Below are 23,649 nucleotides of genomic sequence, written 5' to 3'. Positions count from 1 at the left end.
AGTAACATGCGTGGATGACATGTACTTTGTGATAAATGTATTCATATCTGGCTTTGGCCTTGAAATTGGTTCCATCTTTGCACGTACTATCGCTGGGGACTAGACGGGGATGAGGCCATTAGGGAACTAGGTACGCTCGCCTCTGGAGAAACTCATTACGGGAACGGTTGAAAGGACTTAGACATTGTCTTCTCGACCTCAAATGTCCTGTCTCCCGGGTTTGGCGGCCCAGCTCAAGAGACGAGTTTGGAAGTGTTGAAGCCACGCAACAACATATCCCCTGTGGCTTAGTTGGCTAAAGCGTCCGACTGTTACTTGCAGACAATCGGGAGATCGGAAGTTCGAGCCTTCCCGGGGGAGCACCCAATTCTTTTTGCCTTACTTTCCTTTTTGCCTACCTTCTTTGTCTTTATTCTTGAGCCGTATTCGTGTCTTCGAGACACAATTCTTTGTTATGAATACGAGTCAGGTGTTGCGTCATTGATCAATGCACGCTTCGCTATTCCGGAACGGGCCCAAGCCCCGGACTTTACTCAGCCGGGCCCGGATGGCTTGTTTACTCCGCCTTTGAACTACCGAGACCCATCTCCTCAAGGTCAACCTCTCTACATCGATCCTGCCCATACTCTATCATGGAATCTCAAGATACGGCCCCCAAGCAAAGAGTGATTCCAAGAGCTGTCAGTCACCAACACACGCCACACGTTGACGCGACACAGTGATGCTAACGACGCGTTCCTAGTGCCACAACTGCCGAGCACGCAAGGTAAGATCTACCTGCAGCCAATGGATCGACCGATAGATGGATGACCAACAGACTCATACTTCTTCTGTGATAGGTTCGATGTAATCGTCTCGTGCCTTGCTCCAACTGCACCATCTCAGGGCTCGACTGTCCAAGGGGTGGCAATCCTCGTAGTGCCCGACCGGCTGTGGATACACAGGCCAGGTATGCCACACAGGCCACGTATCAGTACCTAGTTAGTTCGGAGTTGATCATCTTGAAGCAGCCTACCAAGTCAGGATACGCTTTCCTACTTTGCGCGCTTTGAAGCCAAACTCGCAGACCTTCAGCTTGAAGTCGATGGTCTGAAGGAACGGCTGCAAAATCGGGACTCTGCAGACACGGTGCCTTCACCGCACTGCTCGAACAGTAGCAACCCAGTAGTTCGACAGCATGATGTCTTTGGAGATCACACCCAAGAAGAGGGTGACTCCTCATTTGGGCGACAGGCTTTGAATGCCATACAAGTCGCAGAGTTGACGTCATCCGAATCTTCACACTCACCTGCTGTTGCCCAACAACTGGCGAACCTTCGTGATATGGCCCGGCAGCATGAAGCCTCAGGTGTGAATAGGGATGACTACATCTCAGCCCCAGTACCGGCGACTGATGATCTCAAGATGCGCTTGCCACCATCAACGTTTGTGTTGGCGATCCTGAGGGTGCTTAGAGAACGAAAAGGTTTGCTCCAGCTCAGCTTGTTAGTGCCGGAAACTAAACATCCAAGGTGTCCAACCCATTCTTTATTACTTCCATGGCGTCTATGATCGTCTCCAGATTGAAAAGTTATGCCGGCGTATCTACTTTCCTCTGGATTCAGTCTCAGCTGCCGATGTGACTCTCCTCAACGGCATGCTCAGTGTTGTCTTGCGAGAACTTGACAACATTGAAGATTCCGAGATCACCTCTGAGGAAATAACACGTTACCAACGTATTTGTGAGAGCCAGTTCCAAACGGGACTCGAGGTATACGAGGTGATGGCCATGCCGACGAGAGAAAACGTCATGATACTGGTTATAGGGGTAAAAACCTTGGTCTAAAGCGATAACAAAAACTGATTTAGCAGTAGATGGCGCATGCTCAGATCAGGGCTAAGTTGCCTCTACAATGGAGCCTGACATCTACCGCAGCTAGACACTGCCTTGCCCTTGGCTACCATCGCGAACACCGCGTCTCACGACTCCCATCAGCTGAGGCGTCATCAGTAAGACGGTTGTTCTGGCACATCTATATAGCCGATAAAAACCTCTCTTCTCGCCTCGGACGAACTTCAATCATCCAAGACCTGGATGTCGACACTGGTCTGAATGCTGTTTCTGATGAGCCCGGAAGGACACCTTGGGACCAGGCCTTTGCCTCGTTTGTCGAATTTGCCAGGATTCAGGGGAAGATATACGACTCGCTGTATTCTCCGGCTGCCAAAAAGCAGCAGCCCGAACACCGTGTTGCCGTTGCTATTGATCTTGAGTCACAGTTAAGTACGTGGCATGCCAACTGGACCAACATCGACTTCTCTGAAGCCTTTGATTATGAGTCGTTTGCAGCTACATTCGGGCCTGCGGATATCATATACTACTCTTCTCTTACCCTTATTCACCGTGGTACGGCTTCGTCAGGGTCTGCTCAAGATATTTCCCCGGCGTGCTATGAGGCTGCGCATCAGGGGCTCCAAGCTCACCTCAACTACTATCCTCGCCTGAGCTGTTCGGCAGACCACGTCTTATCCAATTACGCATTCTGGTGAGAAGATCTACCTTCCCGAAGAATTGTTTGACTGACTGGATGAATAGGATATTCTATTACACTTCCTTTACGCCCTTCGTTGTCACTTTCCTCCACTGCATCGCCCACTCCGACCACGGTGATCTAACCCTTCTTCAGGAAGTCCTTAGTAGTCTGGAGCAGGTTGGGAGTGCCCTCGATTATGCCGAGAAGCAACTCTTTCTCTGCAAAGCTCTCTTTCGAATCGCCGAGGCTTTCTTGAACAGCCACACAACCACGCAAAACAACCATACTGTCGCCGGGAGCACTGCTACCTTTTGCATACCATTACAAAACCCCTTTTCTGACGAGTGGGCTGGGTTGGATAGGTTCTTGGAGGGGACTGAGGATTGGGATATGACTACCATTGATCCGGCATCATTTCTTCTCGATGATGCGATGTAAGGGCAAGAAGCATTATCCCTAGAGTTCACAGGACTACCTATGGGTTAGGCTTAGAGACGATGAAGAAATAGACACTCTTGTTAGCATAAATGCTCATTTCTACATTGTGTACAATACAAATGACCATTAGCATGGCGAAGGGCTCAAACTAATCTCGCTCCACGTTACGGCCCCTCTCCTATTCCTGCTTCTTTCTCTTTAATGATCGCCCGGATGGCTTTGCCGATGGGTGTCCAGATCGGCTCTGGGTCAATAGAAACACCAGCATCCATATTGTTATGACAAATGCTAACCGCGATCCTGTCACGAATATCTGCCCACGCAATAGAACCGCCTGCTCCAGGACTATAAATAATATCGCGATGATCTCCAACCAGAGGGTCCGAGGCACCTATTTCTCCTCCAAGCCAGAAGCCAGCTGCACCAAACCACACAGGAATTGGAAGCACCTTGTCCTGATCATAGGGGTTTTGGCGGAACCGTGTCATCCCCCTGACATAGTTCTCAGAAAGAAGCCTGGCACCATCAAGCTCACCCCCTTCAGCTACCATGGCGAATACTCGAGCTATGGCTGGAGCATTACCAATGGCTCCTGCGCCAGGGTCGCAGGCTTGTCGAACGAACTTGAGGTTGTGTACGTCCGAGCCAGGGAAGACGGCGGTCGGACTGGTGTTGTAGGTGTCTTCCAGGAACATTTCATTGCCGCCGGACAATGTGGCTACTCTGGAGAGCTCAGAGTCAGGAACACCAAAGTATAGGTCCTTGACGCCTAGAGGCTCGCATATCTCCTCGGTGACAAACTGGCCGAAGGGTCGGCTCTTGGGGTCAGTCCGGCGGACCACCTCTCCAACAATCCAGCCCCATACTAGAACGTGGTAGGCATTTGCAGTACCTGGTGTAAACTTTGGTGTGAAGGCGGCAACTTGTCGAATCATCCAATTCCAGTCTGCCATCAGTTCAGGGGTGACACCATCTGGCATCTGTGGGATACCGGCTCTGTGAGATAAGGCGTCCTCAATCGTGATATTCTCCTTTCCATTAACCGCAAACTCAGGCCAGTACTTGGAAATTGGATCTTGAAGGTTGAGAAGGCCACGGTCTGCTTGTATGTGAGCTGCCAAAGCGGTGATGCCCTTGGTGACAGAGAAGACGGGAAACAGCGTCTTCTCATCAACGGGACGTTTCTCAGAAACATCGGCGTATCCTGCGGTGCCATGCGCAATGAGCTTGCCACGATAGTAGGCGGTGATAGAAACACCAGTTTCTCCGCGGTCGAGCACAGCCTGCAAGGCTGCTTCGAGATGAGGGCTTGTAGCGTTGATGTTTGATGGCATGATGAGAGGAGAGTTGAGGTGTAGTGAAGTCAAGTTAATAAAATATAAGACTTATTGCAAGAGTCTCAACATGATACCGGCAATGGCCATTTAAATAAATATACTATCCTCTCGGCCGCTACTGTGCCCCGCGTATTCCGTGGAATTCGGACTCGGTGAATATCAAGCCCCCGAGCTAGTCTTTATTAACCCGGCATCACGAGGACATATAATGACTAGCTCCGGCATCACGCGAACGACCGTATCAAATCGGCCAAGTTCCTCTCCTGAGACGTTTCTTGAGATTATTCAAGCGCTTCCTCATTTCCGGAATCTATCTTTCCTTACGACTTGCCACCCTACACATCGAAACATCTTATCATATCAGAATCTTCACTATGACTTACACGGTCATAATGCTCGTCTATCGCAACCCTCAGATGACACCTGATCAATTCAAAGACCACTACGAAAACAAACACATCCCCCTCATGAAGAAGCTTCTTGGGGCCAGTTTCCCCCTCTCGCATTCTCGACGATATATCCTCCGCTCTGACGCGGATGGAAAACATGCGGCAACCATTATCGCTGGAACTCAAGCTGACTTTGAGTTTGACTGCGTGTCCGAACTCAAGTTCAAGAGTGAAGCCGACTTCCAGAGCATGTCGGCCTTGCTTTCTAGCGCTGAAAACTCCGCAGCTGCAGGAGAGGATTGCATGGCATTCATGGACCCCGGAAAGACGAAGATGGTTGTGCTTGGGGAGGTGAACATTACTTCCAACTGATTTGGGTCTGATGCTGGGCCGAAGGGCGGGAGAGCTGGGGGAGAGAGACGATTGAGGCTGTTCAGAATCATAAGAAACTTAGAATAGACGTGCTATACAGGTTGCCCTCACTAGCACGAAGGTGATAATAGCAGTGTGAAGCGACATTTGAGCATAGAAAAGGTTTGTCGACAGTGTATCTTGGCTAGACTCTTGGAAGTACACAGATATAACCCTTAGAAGCACCCCCTTCACATAACTCGACTCTTATCCTGAATGAATCACTCCTCAGCGATGCCTACATCCAGATCAATCTCTGCCTCTCTCCTCCTGACCATGACCTGGACGGTGGGATCTGTGAGGAACCCAGCGTCCACCTGAATATTCTTGGGCCTCTCGGTCTGGCCATCACACAACTTCCAGTCGTACTTGAGAATGAGATGGCACAGGGCAATCTTCATCTCGTTACTGGCAAAGAATCGTCCAGGGCAGGCATGAGTACCATGGCCGAACAGCATATGCTGAGGAGATGTGGTGACAAATTGATGGGTGTTCTCCTGGCCAGGCTGTGATCTTAGATTTAGGAAGCGGTAAACGTCGTACTTCTCAGGCTCGGGATAGACCTTGGGGTCGATGAATGGATCGGCAGTGACACACATTCTGCTTCCCTTCTTGATAACGTGGCCGTCGGACAACTTGACATCCTCGTCCGCATGGCGATGGATAGAGGCTATTACAGTTAGCGCCGTGTCATGTTGCGAATTATGTCTGATTGAGACTTACTCATGCCCATGTAGTGACGACGTTGGCTCTCCTTCATGAAGCTGTCCATAAGCTTCAGCTTGTAAAGAGACGTCTTGGCCCAGCCGTGTTCACCAATGACACTGATAATCTCCTCACGCAGCGGTTGCGCAATCTCGGGATACGAGCTGATATCCAGGACACAGCCGGTGATGGTCTCTGTGGTGGTATGAATGGCTGCAAAGCTCAAAAACAGCTGACCATAGACATAGTTCACGTCGCGACCGCGAGAGATCTCAAACATCCAGCCAATAGTATCTGAAGTTCGGGGCGGCTTCTCACCAGATGCTTGAGCCTTCAGGACGGCCTCCTTGCGTCTGTTCACCTCGGGCATGATCAAAGCATCGGCATCCTTGACTTCCTGGCGTAGCTTGCGGCACAGGGGCAGGAACCAGTAGACAAAAGGTCGAAGGAAGAAAGGCCACTGGCGGAGCTCAGCAGCCGCAGAGTAAGAGTCGTGTGTGTAATGCATAGCGATATGCAACCAGCGGTCGTTTCGGGCGAGGTTTTTGCCCAAGAAGACACGGGATGAAAGTCTTGCTACCATTAGAGAGATGACTTCCTTGAGTGTGACTGTCTTGAACTCCTTGTATTCTCCGATGAGATCGTGGGCAGAGGCGGTCATTTCACCAACGAGATCGTTGGTGACCAAACCCAATGATTGGGTGAGTTTGGTTCGGACAACTTCCTGGATAAAGGTGCCATCCTGATATCCAGTTTTGTAGGCCTCAAACCCTGGATAATTCACAAAGAAGTCCTTGTCAAAGAAGCGATTGAAGCTCAGGTGGGGGTTGTTGCGGACCTCGTTAGCGTAGTTGTTAGGCAAGACGAGGATAGGACCAGTGCCGGTCATGACCTGGAAGGGACCAGAGACAGTCTTGAGTCCTCTCAAGACCATCTGATATCCTTCAAGAAACCATCTTGTTGCTGGAGTCCCCTTGGCTTCAGAGGAGACGATGGGAAATCCCGAGTAGTACTTGGGCTTGGAGAAGTAGAAGAAGGCAAGCCAAAAAACAACGCCGAGTAGCAGAGTCTGAAGGTACAAGGAAAGAGTGTTTGTCTCCCCAGAGGGGGAACGTTGGAAAAAGTCGAATATGGTTGATAGCAACATGATGCTTGTTGTTAATAATGGGATCTGCGTGGTTGGTTGCTTCTCATCCCGGGCTCTTTCTCTATTTATTGAGGATATCTACAACCACATCGGCCCCGAATTCTCCACGGTTTGACTAGCCATGCAAGTACCAACCGAAGCGGGCCGAGATCTACCCCATTCCTACTGTACTAGGTAAAAGCCCATGTCTGTGACGTTCACTGAGGCTTCGGGTGTTCTAGACTTTGCGTGGAGACCGTGTAGACCGCGGAATCCGCGGAGACCTCGCAAGGTGGCTCTACAACCGAGGACCCGTCGTGGACCTCGATTACGTTGGAATAACTATGAGAAGTGCTATTGGCTCGGAATTCGGGTTGTTTACAGTTCACCGGTTGTGTTGAATGGTTCTATATAAAGTAATTGCGAGATTATTCGTTGGTGTCCCTCAACCACACCCACCTCTTGCATACACACATCTCCCTCCACTTCTGTCTACCTACTTTCGGACTGATCTTCGTATCCTGAATTTTGTTCAAAAAACCATTCATCTATTTCCCTATACTATCACGATGGCTTACTCATCAACTCTTCTCACCAACAAGGTCGGCATCGTCACCGGTGCTGGATCGCCTTTTGGCATCGGGCGATCGCTTGTCATGTCTCTTGCCCTCGCAGGAGCCAAGGCTGTGTATGCCACCGATCTGACACTGGTCAATATTCCTTCTCTGCAACAGGAAGTTAAGGATGCTGGCTCCTCGTGTCAGGTTCACGGAGCCATCCTTGATGTCACATCTGAGGACCAGACCCTCTCTGTGCTGAAGGAGATCATTGCCACTTATGGACGACTGGACTTTTACTTTGCCAACGCTGGATTCGGTAATTACAAGTACGGGCTTGGACATGCTACATCCAGAGTTTACGCTGCTAACTAAAACATAGGACACTGGAGGATACAGATGCCAAGTACTACGATTTTGCCATCAATGTGATGCAACGATCCTTCTTCCTGGCCCTTAAGTACGGTGGAAATGCCATGTGCAACACTTCTGATGAGAAGCCCCGTCCCTCCGGTTCCATTATCGTCACAAGCTTCATGGCTGGAGTTTCTGGCGCTATCTCAGATATCTCATACTGTAAGCTTGGGCCTGATATTTTTGGGTCTCGATACTGACCAAACTACACCAGCTACTGCCAAGGCGGCTGTTGCTGGCATGCTCAAATCCGCCTCAGTTCAGCTCTCAGCCTCGCACATCCGTGTCAACTCGATCGCTCCTGGCTTCGTCAAGTCGAGCATCGCTGTGACATCTGCCAACACAGTCTCTGGCGCTGCATTTGATGAGAACCTGAATAAGGAAAATGCCAAAGAGGTGTTTGATAGTGTTCTGGGACGCCATGCAGATGAGAAGTACTACTACAACCGTATTCCCGAGCCCATCGAGATCGCCAACATTGGTGTCTTCCTTGCGTCGGACTTGTCAGCCTCTGTCAACGCCCAAAATATCGTGGCTGATAGTGGAAAGACCGCTGCGGCCTTTGGAGAGACCATCATCGCTCCTGTCAAGCCTATGAAGCCTCTGGAGCCTTGAGCTGGTTAAAGTCGTAGCTGGGATGGCTTGATATGAAGGAATCGCTCAATACTCGTGCGATTTGAGCCCATGTATCTTTGGTGCATTCAACCAAGTAGTCCGCGATTGAATAGCAGATTTCAGGTGTTTCAAGTATCTGTGTGACTTGGCTGAAGTAGAGATCACATTTTACGGAAATCATTCTCAAGCATGGGTGAACAATTACACTAGTATTGTAACCGCGTGGTAGCGCGTTTGAGAAGATAGTTGACCTTGATGAATGGACCGCCCCGGTCAACTTCAATTGTTTGTAAATGTCCCCATCCGCAGTTGAAGCATGCAACTCCGCCTAACCCTTCAGCCCCATCTGACTAACGTCGTAACCATTCTCCTCCAAGTATGCTCGGAAGCGAGCATCCTCCTCCTCCAGTGTCTTGGGGTGCTTTGATGATGTTAGCTAGGATACCGCCTATTTGACAGAGCATACTCACATTGGGAATCAAGAACCACACACACAAAGTTCCAACGACGGAAATACCGCTGCCGATGAGAAACACTACCTGCTGACCCTTGAGCCTATCGTCAAAGCTATTAAGTGCCTTGCTCAACGCTTCTGTGCCAACGGCAGCACCGGCCTTGCCCACAGCCGCAGCGAAGCCAAGGAAATGTCCTCTAAGCGGTGTGGGGAAACTCTCGCTGCTCACTAGGAAGTTGCAGTCGCCAGGGCCAACGGAGAGGAACGTCTGGAACAGACCGTAAAGAGTCACGAAAGCAGGGAATGCTGATGAGCTGCTCAAAGGGAACATTGTGCCTCCAATGACAAATCCGAAGACGCAGACAATGGCCCAACCTAGAGCATAAGTCTGGCGTCGACCGATGCGATCCATGAGCATGGCGCCGATAAAGGCACCTGGAAGGGCAAAGAAGTTGATGAGAGCTGACCAACCGATCGACTCCTGCATAGTCTGGTTTTCCGAGAAGCCGGCGACGAGAGTGGGAGCCAGGAGGTTGAATGGGTAGACAACAGCGTCGAAGAGGAACCAAGCAGAGCAGCACCCGAGCAGAGGCTTCCAGTAGAACTTGATGGCGAGCATATATGGCACCTTGCGCTTGATAGCGTGCTTGTTGTACTGAGTGGAATCGACAAGTCGGAGACGGAAGAGGAAGATGGCAAGAGGGAGCTTCACTGGTCAACTTAATGCTTACCAGGGATTGGAAGTCAACTCACAATAATACCAATACCAAAGCAGATACGCCAGATGCCGTCACTTGGCTCACCCTTGTAGGCGGCGATGACAATCAGCGATACGATACTCGAGCCCACAAAGCCCGAGATGATGGCAGCGTTGGTCGCAACAGCAACGAGCATGCCGCGGCGCTTCTGCATGGCCTCAGTACTATCGGCACACTCCACAGCCTGTGCGGTGCAGACGGCGTACTCTCCGCCTAGATGGTGTGAGTTTATCTGTTGTCAAGTTGATAATAGGGGGACAGACCTGCTCCGACACCAGCAACACCTCGACCAATCACCATCATCCAAAACATGCCCTCAACGGTCACACCATGAGAAGCAGTGGCAATAATGATACCCTAAAGTAGTGTTAGGGAGCTCTAGTCTGGTGAAGTTGGGATGGCAACGTACCAGAACCAAGAAAAAGGTCGTGAGGAAGATACCAATCCGTCTTCCGAAACGATCGATGCAGAGACCAAAGAAAAGCATACCAAAAATGTCACCGATAAGAATCGAATTGGACAGCCTGGTCTTGACCTCGGGTGTCATCTCCTTTGGGTACCTGCTCGCGTGAGTGTGGCTTCCAACAACTGGCGCGATCAACGTACAGCTTTGCAAGAACAGTGTTCATGTATCCAATGATCTGGATATTGTATCCGTCAGAGAAGAGAGCAACACCTTGTACGAGGACATCTAGGATGCCAGGTGCACGCTGAGTTTGCTCCTTTGGCTCAGGTTCTGCAGAGACGCTCTCGTCCGAAGCGACCACGAGGATCTTTTCGGGAGGGACTTCGTTCTTGTTGGCTTGTTCCATCGTGTATCAAAGAGATGATAAGGTCTATTGCGAGAGTGATGAGGAACTGAGTTTGTTGAACACCTTCATAAAGAGCATCTCGACTGTCATTTATATATTCCCCCCCACGCAAGACATACGATTCGGACGAACGATCCCGACAGCTTGGAACGTAACCAAAGTTTGTCCGTGATAAGCTACAAGGTCGCTATGAAACCCTGCCCTTGCTAAAGGATTGTTGAGCCTGACGTCTTTTTCTCAATGTCACCTTTTGAATGTCCACCAAGCGGCCGAACATGAACACGACCGAGCGACTCAGGGACTATCGCGACGCACGTGGCGCCGGCGATTGTGGAGGAACGGCATTTCCATGCCGGTTGACGTTACCCCTAACGGCGTATCAACATCTCCTCGGCGCCGGTTCACGCTCTTGGCCCGGCTGTAGAGACCGGTGTATTGCGGGCGTGGGATCCCACGTGGGCTTATCTATAAGACAGGAGAAACGTTCGGCTAAACGAGAAGCACGATGGAAGAGAGCGATGGATTCAGGGTCCACAGCGCTACAACAACCCTACCAACAAACATCCCTGAACTCCACGTGTGAGAAATTTGTGGCTTCGGCCGCTAGATTGACAGGTAAAGAGAACGGCAGTTTTTCTGGGAAGCGAGACATTTCTGAACTCGAGACATGAGCAAAGTTGACAAGCTCCAAAGACAATCATGAACGAGAAGACAGTGGTTGTAAGCGTTCTTGACGCCCTCATTGCGGTTTCGTCCCTCACTCTGCGCTACACGTCAATTCTTTTTGTAAGATTTGTAAGTTACGTGGGCTCTTTCTTGTCGTGTCATACTGACCGTCTATTTCAAGCACCCGCTGGGTAGACGATACCTCGATCGAATCTACTGGAGCTTTGGTATCTTTCTCTTCGCTTTCATCACCCAACTTTTCCTTGTCAGACGTCTCAGTTTGAGACTGAAGAGGAATCGAGGCCTTGCTCTCCTTTTGACAATCTTCGATGACGCAAGGCCAATCTCTACGGCTGTGAGCTTCCTGGTCAACATATGCTGTCTTGCGGCGGTTCTTGACTTTCTCTTTCGCGGCCACATGCTTCATCAGAGCAACAATCTTTCATTCTCCCGGATTGGCTTCGTTGACTCTTCAACCGCCCGAGTAGTGATTCGGGCGCCCAACTCTGACTATGTGGACATAACCATTACTTCCGACTCGGGCGCTTCAGGCGCAAAAGTTGATCCAATCTTGATCAACCATGAATCCGACTACACCGGAACGTTTCTGGTTGAGGGACTGGCCCCCAACACTTCATACACGTATTCAACCAATGCTAGCCATACCGGATCCTTTCGCACCTCGGTCTTGCCCCAGGACCTGAAACGCTGGAGTCTCATCTCATCGAGTTGCATCAAGCCATTTTATCCGTATAGTCCCATTGATCATGGCCTGCGCATCAAGGGGCTAGAACACCTCAGCAATTATGTCTCCACCAAACCTGTCGAGATGATGCTCTTTCTCGGAGACTTCATTTACATCGACCTTCCTATACCTTTGGGCTGGGATGCCAAGGCCTACTACACGGCCTACCGACAGGCTTATGCTTCCCCATCTTGGTCTTCCCAATTGCGAGCTATCCCATGGCTTCATGTGTATGATGACCATGAGATCATCAATGACTGGGCTGCCAACGAGACTGGCCTCTACGGAACTGCCATGCAGCCTTTCTGGAGCTACCAAGGACATGCGAACCCACCGTCCGAATTTGGTGCCAGAAACACCTACTACTTGTTTCGGCGCGGAGGTGTGTCGTTTTTCGTCTTGGATACCAGGCGATATCGATCAGACAACGCCATGGCTGATGGGCCAGAGAAAACCATGTTAGGTGAACAGCAGCGCACGGCTCTTGTGCAGTGGCTGGAATCGGAGACGGATTACAAGGTTGTCGTGAGTAGTGTGCCGTTCACCAGAAACTGGAGAGGCCCGGATTCAGCAGATAGCTGGTCTGGATATCTCTGGGAGCGAGAACAAATTCTCGACGCGATGAAGCGGAATGGTGGAGCTATTATCTTGAGTGGCGTAAGTGATCAAACCCTCGCTCTGTGATAGGAGATTCCAGAAAGAGCCCACCTTCTTGTACGAAACTCTAACCACATTTCCAGGATCGTCACGAACATGCCACAACAAAGTTCCCACCAAACAACGAGGGCGAGATGCCAGTGATTGAGTTCTCAACCTCACCATTGAACCAGTTCTATGAGCCCTTTGACCGATTCCACAAAGAAATCGAGGACACCGACATCTCCATTCACTCCCACCCGTGGGGGACATCAAAGTTTGGGGTTGTCTCATTTGATACGAGCAACAAGGATCGGCTTGCTCTTCACTACGATCTCATTGTTGATGGAAGCAGACTATGGCAGTACGATTGGGAGGTCCGGCGTAAAGAAGGGGAATAAAGGCAAATGTGAGCAGAAATGTCCTGATCGGATTGCAGAGAGCACCAAGGATATATTTCCGCTGGGGTGTACAAAGGGGCTGCTTCGAAAGGGCATCAAAAGTTAGTGTTGATAGCTGGGCACTTTAACAGGAGTAACGATATGAAGGTGCCGTTGGTGCACATATCAAAAAGGATGGAACTCAGGAGGAGATATCATTGCACAGTCATGCCGTCGTTTCCGCCGTTGACACCCATTGCCTCTGTAGACGGGATACCCTGTTCCGTGTATGGATTCCCAGACGACGTTCGATGTCCTCGAGAAGCGCCCAAATCCTGGCCTCGAGCGATAGAGACGCACAGTGTTTCGCGGCTGTTCGTAGTTAATGCCGGCGTATCGTGCGCAGGAATGAGGACCAAACTCACCATAGAACAACGGATTTACTGCGACAGCTAAGACGCCGTCAGACACATCTGGGGATAGGCAGATCGACGCAATTTCCAGAGCGTGGCCGCGGAGGGCGGCGTCCGAAACATCATCTGGGACAGGTCCAGCAGGACGTGAGCGCCAGAATTCAAGGCACAGAATGTTGGCCAGTTGATAGTATAAATAACCCGCCGCTGAGATATTTTGTCAAGGTTCAATTTTCAATGTCAAGGTGTCATCTCTCACCTGCCGAAGGAACGAAGAACCATGTTCGCTTCAGGTCATCGGCCAGATCATCTTCGACTTCTACTCCATTGGCGTGTCCAGGAATGCTCATCTCCCAGCCGGTAATTTCTGATGTTAAATCAAGGATACGGTTCTCTAGTTCTTTGCCATTGCCGTCGCTACGCCCGTCAAATCTGACCTCGATCACCCTGGCCAGCAGCCAGAGCATCCGCTTTGCGAACGCGTCTTCCTGCGTCTCCTGTGGTGACGGAACAGCCGGCCATTCGTTCGGCGGAATGAGAGTTGGCCGTTCATTGTCGAGCGCTAGAGACACATCATGCCGTACGTAGATCCAGAAGCTGGCGCGGCTGAGATCGTTTGCATCTATCGCGTTGAAGTCTGCTTCGATGAGGATTCGGCCACCATAAAGAAGACGCTGATAATCTGCGTCAGGAAAAGCGAGTGAATTATGGCTACAAAGAAGGATAGTTGCCGAGAGTATGATGTCTTTGTTTGTTCCCTCAGCCCAGAGATCTTCACTGAGCAATCTGAGACTCTGGCCGTAGTGAAGCATAGAGATGGGTTCCCATAGATCCTTGTCCTTGGTAAGGCTCATCTGCTGAGCTGAGAGCGCACATATCGAATGTAACAAGAGAGGCGAGGAAATTGCACATGGAAGGACTCGCCGTTGGAAAGTGAGTGAGTGATCCAGAATATCCATCCAAGTCCCAATGCCTTCTTGGAAAATTCGGAATAGCGTTGCGGTCTGGCTCGTCAGAGTTTCATTACTCGCAACAATTGGACTTGAATCGCGGGTCATCCGGTTGTGTAGGGGCGAATAGATTTGTTGAAACACATCGAATGTCGTTGCTGGGTCATCATCTCTTGGGCTCGCAGTCGCGGTAGCGGATGCTGACCACCCGTGAGGGACAATGGAATCAGGCTGGGTGCACTCAAGCGCTCGTCGATTACATAAGGCGCATGGGTTCTTTCCATCGCATTTAATTCGACGGTTACGGCAGTTCAGACTGAAGGGTTAGCCTATGGAAAATGGTCAAGTCGAGTACTTGACGTACCAGCCTAGGTCTATCAATCAGCACTCGGTAGGGAAACTAGTATGATTACTGCATTACCGATTCTACGCCGTCCCCTCGCCCTATGACGCGAAGGATTTGAGCCAGGCATTGTACGTGTTGTATTTCTCGTGGAGATAATCGGGGAAGTGCTGGGAAACAAACCAGAAGCTTTCGATCGGCAATAATGACGTTCAACCCCTCCGGCATGTGACTCGGGCATTACTCAGCTCAGCTACCCTGGTGAGCCTGGTGTGGCTTTTGTTCCAAGAAGGCCTGTAGGCTGTAAGACCTTTGTATCAGGTTTTGTAGAATGAGTTACTACTGTTACATAGGTAGTCTCAAGCTGCCTCGTGTTTTCTTGTACGATAGTAATTCCACTTTCTTATAGCCGCGGTACCTAAGACGATCAAATTATGAATATGACTACAAATGACAAGGTGAAGCAAACTCGCCGAGCCAAATGCCTAGCTAAATGTCAGAACACGGGCAAACGTAACCTCAACGCTCATGTGGGCTTTTCACTGGCTGTTTCTCTTTCCCCCGGGTAGTTGCAGCCTCACTTCCCGGACGCAAGGGAGTCTGCTTGATCACCTGGTTAATCGTGTGACGAAAGTACGAGATTGGTTGGTTGCTCAGCAGCCACAGCGCCAAAGTCTTCCCCCCTGCATGGGAAATGAGTTTCACTTGCACAGCCCATGGCCGCTCCACTTGAGTGAGTTGTTTGTGGAACCAACACCCAGGTTACGCGCTCCCAGAAGTCAAAGGAGTTTCGCACCCTGATCCAATCTCCCCACTTCACCTTCACCTCTCTTCAACACCAACCACCCAAGATGGACGTCTCGGTAGACTCGGATATCCTCAAGCAACTCAACACGGCTGAAGCCAAGGACCTGCACGACATCAGCGACAGCTTGAGTGCGTGTGGTGTCGGCAAAATCGTCAATCTCCCTCAAATCATCGTCGTCGGGGAGCAGTCGGCAGGCAAGTCGTCGGTACTAGAGGCCATCTCCCATGTCCGCTTTCCTGTTCAAGGCGGTCTCTGTACTCGCTTTGCGACAGAGCTGGTCCTCCGTCAAGCACCCGAGACCCGTGTCGACGTCAGTGTGAGGTTTGCCGACGAAACAAAGAAGCCTCAAGCCTTTCAGAGAACCGGCTTCCGCGAGGATGATCTTCCAGATATCATCAAAGAAGCCCAAGAATGCATGGGTTTTACTCGGGCTGGGAGGGACTTCTCCAAGGATGTCCTACGCCTTGAAATCCAAGGACCTGGCATGTATCCCTTGACGTTGGTCGATCTTCCAGGCCTCTTCCACGCAGAAACTGAGACACAATCTCTTGCTGGGAAGGAGACCGTTGATCAGCTTGTTGAATCCTACATGAAACAGAAGAACAGCATCATTCTAGTGGTGGTCTCGGCAAACTCTCAGCTCGCTAGTCACGTGGCCCTCCGCAGAGTCAAAGAGATGGACCCAAAGCGACAGCGCACCATTGGCGTTATTACCAAGCCGGACCTCACTCACCCTGGGCTCGACGATGAGAAGACGTATATCAGGGTTGCCAGGAACCAGGAGAGCGCAAACAAACTTCAACTTGGCTGGCACGTCCTTCGCAACAGATCGGAAAAGGAGGTCAGTTTGGAGGCCCGGGATGAGGTCGAGGAGGAGTTCTTCAAGTCTGGTGCCTGGGCAACGATTCCTGAGAACGACCGCGGCATTGCAAACCTACGAAGGAAACTGAGTAAGGTCTTGTATGACCACATTCGCAACAGCCTTCCAAGTGTCGTCGAGGATATTGAGAACAGTCTCAGAGAACGACAGGAACAGCTCGACAGGCTTGGCAAGCCGAGGGCCGATGACGCCGAAAAGAGGCTGTTCTTGGTCTCGATCGCCGGCGAGTTCCAACGACTAGCAAGAGATGGGATCCACGGCCGTTACAACGAGCATCGTTTCTTTGGAGATTTGGAGGCCGAAGACCGTAAACTCCGTGCACAGCTGCGGAGCTTCAACCGCGCGTTTGATTACATCCTCAAGACCAAGGGATCCAAACAGTTGATCGTGGCGGATGACCAGGAGACTCAACAGGAGGCCGAGTACCCTGACTATCTCGAGGCCTTTTTGGGGCAATATGACTTTCCGGACCCAGAGATGATTACCGCGACAGAGCTAAACGCGCAGCTTGAGAAGCATGCCGCAGCAAACCAGGGCCGAGAACTTCCAGGATCATCAAACCCGGATCTTGCAATTCAGCTCTTTAAGAGGCAGGCGACGCCATGGAAAGAGATTGCCGAGTGCCACATCAGACAGGTCATCGACATTGCCAAGGCTTTTGTGGACGACCTATTCAGCCATGTCGCCGGACCACCAGGCATCAACCGAACGACGGAGGCTATCCTGACGACATGCGTGGATCCCTTCTTTGAAGAGAAGGAGAAGCTACTACAGGACAAACTGGAAGAACTCCTTCGACCCTATGTTGAAGGCTATGCCCTTCCTCCGGACGTGGATTTCTATGGCTCCCTGTCCCAAAGAGCCATGAGCCGCTTTGCAAGTCAGCTTTGCGGTGCATTGCAGGACCAACATCCCGAGTTGTTCAACAAGGGTGCCCAGTTAGAGTTGAAGCCATGGATGATCACTCGGGCCATGGAACAAGAGGCTGAACAAGGTGAATTTGGCACAGAAAAGGTCATTGACATGATGCAGGCTTACTACGAGGTATGCTCTTCATGGCTGTTTCTCTCTTGTTTTTGCTGACCCGTATAGATGTCTCGACGTACCTTTACCGACAATGTCATCAACCTGGCCATCGAGAGCTGCCTCGTGTGTGACATCCCCAATATTCTCACTCCAACAGAGGTCAACTGCATGAGTGATGAAAGGCTATCTGAGTTGGCCGATGAGTCAGAAAACACCGTTTCCCAGAGGGAAACACTCCGGGAAGAGGTCAAGATCTTGAGCCAAGGTCTTGCGCTGTGTCGACGCTATAGACCCAGGCCATCCACGGGTGAGCAGATTTCATCCATCTCAAGAGAATCTAGAGTAATAAGATGAACAGTACGTCCTACACCTAAGGTGAAACTCTCAGCATCGGCTCAGGGAAAGGTTCCTGCAGCAAGTAAGTGTATGAAATTTGCTACTCATGTGCTGTCTAACTAATGATAGAACCAGCGACCAAACCCGTGGCGGCTATTGAACCGGCACCCATCAGCACTTTGGTCTATAACACAGGCCTGGATGCTCTAAAGAAAGAGATAGGTGCGGCATTGGCGACAGACGCAAACCACACGAATGAGCCCGCTCCCGCTGCCAAGTCCAACAATATTCTAGCCACCACGGCTGTTGCGCAAGCTCAGAAGCTTGGGAATCCAGTCTCTTCGCTTTTCAGCCAGAGCACTAGCGCAGCTACAAATGGATCGGCTTCCAAACCTGTGACCTCGTCGCTTTTCAGCCAAAGCACCGGCTCAACTTCTGCAAGCCCGGCCACCAAGCCAACTGCTTCAGGTGGTGGACTTTTTGGTGGAAGTGCTAGCTCGTCGACCAAACCCGCAGTTCCGTTTTCTTCTGGTTTCGGCTCAGGTGGGCTCTTCGGCGGAGGTAGCAGCTCGGCGTCCATACCTGCAACTTCATCCCCTTCGGGTTTCGGCTCAGGCGGGCTTTTCGGCGGAGGTGCGGCCAAGCCAACAACTCCAGCCGCTTCGCCAAGTCGGCCTTTGGGGATTGCCAAACCAATCGAACGTACGCAGACCAGTCAAGATATATCCCGTACGTCTTGAACATGAAGAAACTGAGTCTGGCACTGGGCTGACGTCGTGATTCCATGCTGGGTGAATCAGAGACAGGCAGTTCTACCACAAATTGGGAGTGGCAGACATTCAGGACAAACTACCCATTCATGGATGAGGAAACTCCCCATCCGTTTTTAAGTGATCGGTTTGTCACTACGCGCATGCAACACATTTGCACCCTGAAAGCTCATTCTTCCTTGTCTCCAGAGGAGCTCAGGCTTCATCACGAGTTCCTTGGCCAGTGAAAGGCAGACACGATGGTTATCGCGGCGTAGTTAGTCAAGAATAATAATTTGCACATAAGCTCGGTACAAACAGTGACGATTTATTCTCTGTGTGGCCATGGCTGCTAATTAAAGGCATTCCTTCTCTTCTCGCCCTCTCACAGAGAGTACTTTCTTTCCTCCTTCATTTCCACTACGTAGTCCTAACCACACCTTGCGAGACCATTACATATGTCACAGAGGCTGGCAGTATCACTGCTAGCTCAGTATAAATGACCAAAATACTCCTCTTCCAGAACACTGACTGCATCGAGGGCACTCGGAATCGTCTCGCGAAACCTAGACACGGATGAGACATGGTGAGCAGCACCATCAGGTCGTGCTATGAGATGGTTTCTCGGGCCCCTCTTTACTGATGATAACTCCGCCGCCCGATGTCTTCGCGATGAAATTCGCCAGAATGATCACGAAAGTGGTCGCGATCATGGGATAAGCGAGAGTTGGTGTGAACTGGGTGGGCGCATGGAACAGTGTTCTTATTGCGGTTCTTGATCGAACAGGAAATCATCTTTGAGGCTCTTGGGGAGGAAGTGAGTAGTTCAGGGATTTAATGCTGTCTAACCGAAGTGTTGGAAAATGAAGGAGAAACGGAAGCTCATTTGGAAGCTCTGTACCACATGTTTATGCCCAGCCCAGTCGGGAGAAGGCTCTGCGAAATGCTTCTCCCCGCACTCCGTACTTGACCGTTTTATCGTATGATACTTTCGCTATGGACATTCATTGGCTTCGAGAAACACAAATCTGCAGGTTTCAGTGTATATCAAGGAAACTGCATGTGCACCTGACCTCAAAATAGCCAATCTCTCAGCCGTATCCAAAATATGACATGCAGTCATCAACACCACCACAAAGTACAGTCAATGTGAAGCATTTTCTCTCCCCCCTCACATCTTGAAGCTTGCTACCCTAGAGCGGAGAGGAAGGCCCGAGCGTTATGACGTGCGTGAAGGAGAACGAACAATCACTTTATTTCCCGACTGCCGAGGATGCAGTGATGCACGCCTCTGGTCAGGATGCAAACTATAGGATAACTCGTCGACTTTAGCAAGTGAAGTTTTCGATCGTGTTGTCATGACAGCTGAAACGGCATGGGTGGCGGCACCTCGACAGGTTCCCCTGGTCAGAATATCAGGTGGCTGTGTGGTCGGATTTAGAATCGATACGTGTAAACTACGCAGGGATCATGCCGCCATGTTTGTGAAACCAGTGATGAGCTGGCTGTCGTATCTATTTCCCAGAAGCCTTACTTACTGCTCTTGCCTTTGTTTTCTTTCGGTTACTTCACGTCGCCTGGCACAACTTCTCCAGCCAGGGAGCTATGCCTTGACGCCCCGCATATAGCTGCATGACTCTGCTAATCAGCCCACCGGCATTGGCTCACCATAGCATTCACATTCTCGAAGAGAAGAATTATATGCTATAGCCTTTGATCTATAGCCGCGCCTAAGCAGCTCCGCTTTACAGCTGGACCTCAGGTGAGTTGATGTAAACTATTTACAAAAATAAGTGTTGCTTTCTTCTGCCGTGCCGACTTTTACTGGGTTATCCATCCTCTTTGTTTCGGAACATTTATGCGCGACAGGGATGGAGTCTACTCACAGAATTGCTCCACAGCATCAGGAGCAAACATATTGAGCCTTAACCGAATTCCCGGTGTTGGCTCAAGGCCAAGATCCCGGCAACGCAAGGACTATCGGCCCGCTTGACAGGCTGGCCCAACCCGCTCAGCTGTTGACGCTGGACGGCGGGGAAAAGCTGCACATGCACTGACCAACCGACCAAGCAGAGGCAGTTTGCATGACTTGTTATGTCCGTGTGCAGTTGGGCAAAGCCTCCACCAGTGTACACGTCGAGTCCCGTGGAACATCGTTGGCACAAAAGTATTGGACGTAAATAGGTTTTTATTTTTGGATTTTGACAAAGAGGTGATAATCTTGAGCATATAGCTGTTTAATGATCAATGACGTGTTATGAGCTGAACGTACAAGCTGACGAAGTATAAGAACACTCGGCAACCTCTCCTTGAGCTCAAATCATCAAATCATCAACACAACAATCACAACTCACCAAACATCAGCCTGTCAACTCAAAACCACAAGCCGCTACTTCAACCCACTATTATCTTCTTCTCACAATGAAGTTCACAACCTTTGCTCTTTTCGCCTACCACGCTGCCTGCGTCTTCTCCATGCCCACAAGTGCCGAGAACGAATGCGGAGCCCTCGGCGTCATGGATTGGAGCACCGTAGAGCTCCCCGACTATGTCGACCGCACTCAGCTCCGAAAGTGCAAGGAGCACCCGGAAAGAATCGTCAGCCCCAACAAGCGAGAGACCAACATCCTCGAAGAAAGAGCGTGCTCACCACCCGGTGAGCACGGAAAGAGATGGGGCTGCTCCAAGAAGGGATACTGCTGGATCAACTGCGGCAGTCTTCTCAGGGGAGAGTGGTGCTGGGAGGCCATGAACCACGGAACCGGAGAGTGGTCAAAGTGCAAGGAGGATGATGACTGTTATCGAAACATGGAGAAGGGCGCACGATGTTCTGTGGGCGACTGCAAGGCTTGCGGATGCGGCTGTTAAATGCTCTGTGCTATTTGGGTTATACCTGGAGTTTGGGTGACTTTCAATCGTAGCCGCCTAAGGGGCTTATCTACCTAGGCTGATGGATCAAGGATGGATGTTCTGATCCGAAATTTGGACGGTTACTTGGGTGTTAACGGGTGATGTATTACATGGCAACTGGATGGGTCTAGAATGTTTTATATACTTAATAACAGTTGCAATACGTCATATCATTGAGAATAATTTGGCCTTTAAAAAAACGTGGTGCTAATGTGAATGCCAAGACAAGTAGGATCGTGAAGCTATACCGGTGTTGGGGATAACTGTACGTTTTCTACACCGAGGAGGCATTTAAACAGATGATGTTGAAAAAAGACTCTAGAACCTGGACAACACGTGCCTCCGCTTATCTCTATTATTCGCGACTCAAGCGAGTTGCGTGACGATCCTTCCTTAGTCGGACGACTAGCAAATTAGCCGACTCTCCACGTGTGGATGGCCCTGGTGTTCCTTGGAGAGTAACACAACCATTGTCTTGGCAGTGAGAGGGGGTTGTTCTTAAATACATTCAATGTGCGACGGTGTACAGAGAAGAAAACAGGCTATCGTTCTCTTTGTTACTGTGGCTGATGTCCTGTTTCTTTTAAAAGAACAGTGAACAACGACAAAGAGAAAAGGTTCCCAGCTTTTCATGTCCAGGCAACCCATTCACTGAGCCATTAGACCTGAAAAGCCCTTGCAGCGACCATGCATTGGTTTGCACTTGCAGCTGTTGCATTCGGGACTATTGCCTCTGCAGGTGTCTCTAATCGTGCCAACCAAGCTTTGACTTTTGGACGCGATGGAACCTTTCAGATCTCCATCTTTGAAGATCTTCACTACGGAGAGGGTAGGTTCATGCGTGTCTCATGGCCGCCTGCTAACTTGTCTAGCTCCCAGTACCTACGGGCCTACCCAAGATGGCCTTACTTCAAAGGTCGTGTCCAAGATTCTCCGAGATGAGCGTGGCATAGATCTTGCGGTTATTAATGGCGACATTATCTCTCGAGATAATCTAATGCCCAACAGTACCGGTTACCTCGACCAAGCCCTGAAGCCTCTTGTTGAACGAGGAATGACATGGGCTTCAGTATACGGAAATCACGAAAACAACAACATGCGAAATGTCAAAGATGTCTTCCGTCGTGAGAAGCGATTCCGAGGATCTCGCACTCTCTCCATGGTTCCAGGCAAGGATGTTGGTATTACAAACTATTACCTTCCTGTTTATGATTCAAAGTGCACCCGCGGTCATCGTTGTGTTCCCAAGCTCATCCTGTGGTTCTTTGATAGCCGCAGTGGCTTCAACTACAACGACTTGGATGAACAAGGAAAGCAAGTGCAGCGTGTGAACTGGGTTGACAAGAAGGTTGTCAAGTGGTTCATCAAAGAGCGCAAAAACATCGAGAGAAAGTACAGGACGACCATCCCGTCTTTGGCCTTTGTTCACATCCCGCCCAACGTCTTCTACGCTGTACAGAAGGATGTAGGCATTGACCCGACCCGCAGCCCTGGAATCAACGACATGTTCCAGCTGGGCCAGGGTGAGAAGTTTTGCGCGAACGGTACGAGAAGCGATGGTTGCACTTGGGGTGGCCAGGACATTCCTTTCATGGATGCTCTCGGATCGACTCGCGGTCTCATGGGTGTTTTCGTGGCTCATCACCACGGAAACTCTTGGTGCTATCCATGGACCGACAAGAGCTTGCCTGACTATCCCGTGCAACCCTCAGCTGGAGGCTTGAAGATTTGTTACGGCCAGCATACAGGATACGGAGGCAATGGGGACTGGGAGCGTGGCTCTCGACAGCTACTTCTGCGTCAAGACCGCATCAAGAAGGGCGAGCTCGAGACTTGGATCCGTCTTGAAACCGGAGAGGTTGTTGGAGCTGTGACTCTCAACAGGACCTTTGGCCAGGACGAGTATCCTCAATCGCCCAACAGAAAGACTTTCTGCGAAGAGTGTAAGCTTTTCTCCAAACTACCCTGAAAACCTTACTGATTCTGTTCAAAGGCCGGATGTGGGATGACTACAAGCCCGAGCCTTGACGATGGTGAACTTTATTAGATTAATCCTTTGGGATTCTGCCGCGTGTTGGCTCATCTTAGGTCAATATGAAGTAGTAACTTAGGAGATGACAATCTTTTTCGTGAACCTGGTGACGCCTTCAAAAGGCCATCAGCAGTGATAGAAAATATGACAGTTTTCGCCACATGCCAGCATTAGAACCCAATGTCGAAAAACACCAAAATCTAAACTCACGATGACACGTTGAAGCAAATCGCCCGACTCCTTAAC

General features: G+C 50.4%; 10 protein-coding genes and 1 pseudogene across 11 annotated transcripts, besides 1 other annotated feature; 7 read left to right on the top strand and 4 right to left on the bottom strand.

Moving 5' to 3' along the window:
• The first annotated feature begins 596 nt into the window (after nucleotides 1-596).
• Nucleotides 597-2,951, top strand: NCS54_00965000 (annotated as a pseudogene). The gene is made up of 7 exons: nucleotides 597-680; nucleotides 743-766; nucleotides 840-949; nucleotides 1,011-1,465; nucleotides 1,512-1,807; nucleotides 1,855-2,525; nucleotides 2,576-2,951.
• Nucleotides 597-2,951: a sequence feature.
• Nucleotides 2,952-3,115: 164 nt separating this feature from the next.
• NCS54_00964900 (Beta-lactamase domain-containing protein) lies at nucleotides 3,116-4,285 on the bottom strand (the record flags this gene model as incomplete). The annotated part of the gene is made up of 1 exon (XM_053154990.1): nucleotides 3,116-4,285. The coding sequence occupies one exon, from the start codon at nucleotides 4,283-4,285 to the stop codon at nucleotides 3,116-3,118; it is 1,170 nt and encodes a 389-aa protein (XP_053010965.1).
• Nucleotides 4,286-4,662: 377 nt separating this feature from the next.
• Nucleotides 4,663-5,049, top strand: NCS54_00964800 (EthD domain-containing protein; the record flags this gene model as incomplete). Its single annotated transcript, XM_053154989.1, has 1 exon — nucleotides 4,663-5,049. The coding sequence occupies one exon, from the start codon at nucleotides 4,663-4,665 to the stop codon at nucleotides 5,047-5,049; it is 387 nt and encodes a 128-aa protein (XP_053010964.1).
• A 260-nt stretch (nucleotides 5,050-5,309) lies between these two features.
• On the bottom strand, nucleotides 5,310-6,940 carry NCS54_00964700 (Hypothetical protein; the record flags this gene model as incomplete). Its single annotated transcript, XM_053154988.1, has 2 exons — nucleotides 5,310-5,758; nucleotides 5,812-6,940. 2 exons carry the CDS (start codon nucleotides 6,938-6,940, stop codon nucleotides 5,310-5,312), a joined length of 1,578 nt encoding a protein of 525 aa, XP_053010963.1.
• Nucleotides 6,941-7,488: 548 nt separating this feature from the next.
• On the top strand, nucleotides 7,489-8,505 carry NCS54_00964600 (Hypothetical protein; the record flags this gene model as incomplete). The annotated part of the gene is made up of 3 exons (XM_053154987.1): nucleotides 7,489-7,805; nucleotides 7,859-8,052; nucleotides 8,105-8,505. 3 exons carry the CDS (start codon nucleotides 7,489-7,491, stop codon nucleotides 8,503-8,505), a joined length of 912 nt encoding a protein of 303 aa, XP_053010962.1.
• Nucleotides 8,506-8,833: 328 nt separating this feature from the next.
• Nucleotides 8,834-10,529, bottom strand: NCS54_00964500 (MFS domain-containing protein; the record flags this gene model as incomplete). Its single annotated transcript, XM_053154986.1, has 6 exons — nucleotides 8,834-8,926; nucleotides 8,976-9,665; nucleotides 9,713-9,930; nucleotides 9,981-10,074; nucleotides 10,127-10,277; nucleotides 10,324-10,529. 6 exons carry the CDS (start codon nucleotides 10,527-10,529, stop codon nucleotides 8,834-8,836), a joined length of 1,452 nt encoding a protein of 483 aa, XP_053010961.1.
• Nucleotides 10,530-11,228: 699 nt separating this feature from the next.
• On the top strand, nucleotides 11,229-12,977 carry NCS54_00964400 (PhoD domain-containing protein; the record flags this gene model as incomplete). The annotated part of the gene is made up of 3 exons (XM_053154985.1): nucleotides 11,229-11,324; nucleotides 11,377-12,597; nucleotides 12,681-12,977. 3 exons carry the CDS (start codon nucleotides 11,229-11,231, stop codon nucleotides 12,975-12,977), a joined length of 1,614 nt encoding a protein of 537 aa, XP_053010960.1.
• A 205-nt stretch (nucleotides 12,978-13,182) lies between these two features.
• Nucleotides 13,183-14,427, bottom strand: NCS54_00964300 (Hypothetical protein; the record flags this gene model as incomplete). Its single annotated transcript, XM_053154984.1, has 3 exons — nucleotides 13,183-13,328; nucleotides 13,382-13,576; nucleotides 13,629-14,427. 3 exons carry the CDS (start codon nucleotides 14,425-14,427, stop codon nucleotides 13,183-13,185), a joined length of 1,140 nt encoding a protein of 379 aa, XP_053010959.1.
• A 1,086-nt stretch (nucleotides 14,428-15,513) lies between these two features.
• Nucleotides 15,514-18,452, top strand: NCS54_00964200 (Hypothetical protein; the record flags this gene model as incomplete). The annotated part of the gene is made up of 4 exons (XM_053154983.1): nucleotides 15,514-17,394; nucleotides 17,443-17,683; nucleotides 17,735-17,794; nucleotides 17,842-18,452. 4 exons carry the CDS (start codon nucleotides 15,514-15,516, stop codon nucleotides 18,450-18,452), a joined length of 2,793 nt encoding a protein of 930 aa, XP_053010958.1.
• Nucleotides 18,453-20,882: 2,430 nt separating this feature from the next.
• Nucleotides 20,883-21,329, top strand: NCS54_00964100 (Hypothetical protein; the record flags this gene model as incomplete). Its single annotated transcript, XM_053154982.1, has 1 exon — nucleotides 20,883-21,329. The coding sequence occupies one exon, from the start codon at nucleotides 20,883-20,885 to the stop codon at nucleotides 21,327-21,329; it is 447 nt and encodes a 148-aa protein (XP_053010957.1).
• A 729-nt stretch (nucleotides 21,330-22,058) lies between these two features.
• NCS54_00964000 (Metallophos domain-containing protein) lies at nucleotides 22,059-23,340 on the top strand (the record flags this gene model as incomplete). Its single annotated transcript, XM_053154981.1, has 2 exons — nucleotides 22,059-22,200; nucleotides 22,244-23,340. The coding sequence occupies 2 exons, from the start codon at nucleotides 22,059-22,061 to the stop codon at nucleotides 23,338-23,340; spliced, it is 1,239 nt and encodes a 412-aa protein (XP_053010956.1).
• Nucleotides 23,341-23,649: the final 309 nt, after the last annotated feature.

Source organism: Fusarium falciforme, chromosome 7, assembly GCF_026873545.1.
Source record: "Fusarium falciforme chromosome 7, complete sequence".
Taxonomy (NCBI): domain Eukaryota; kingdom Fungi; phylum Ascomycota; class Sordariomycetes; order Hypocreales; family Nectriaceae; genus Fusarium; species Fusarium falciforme.
Note: the sequence above shows the minus strand (reverse complement) of the source record. Positions and strands in the feature narration are given on the sequence as shown.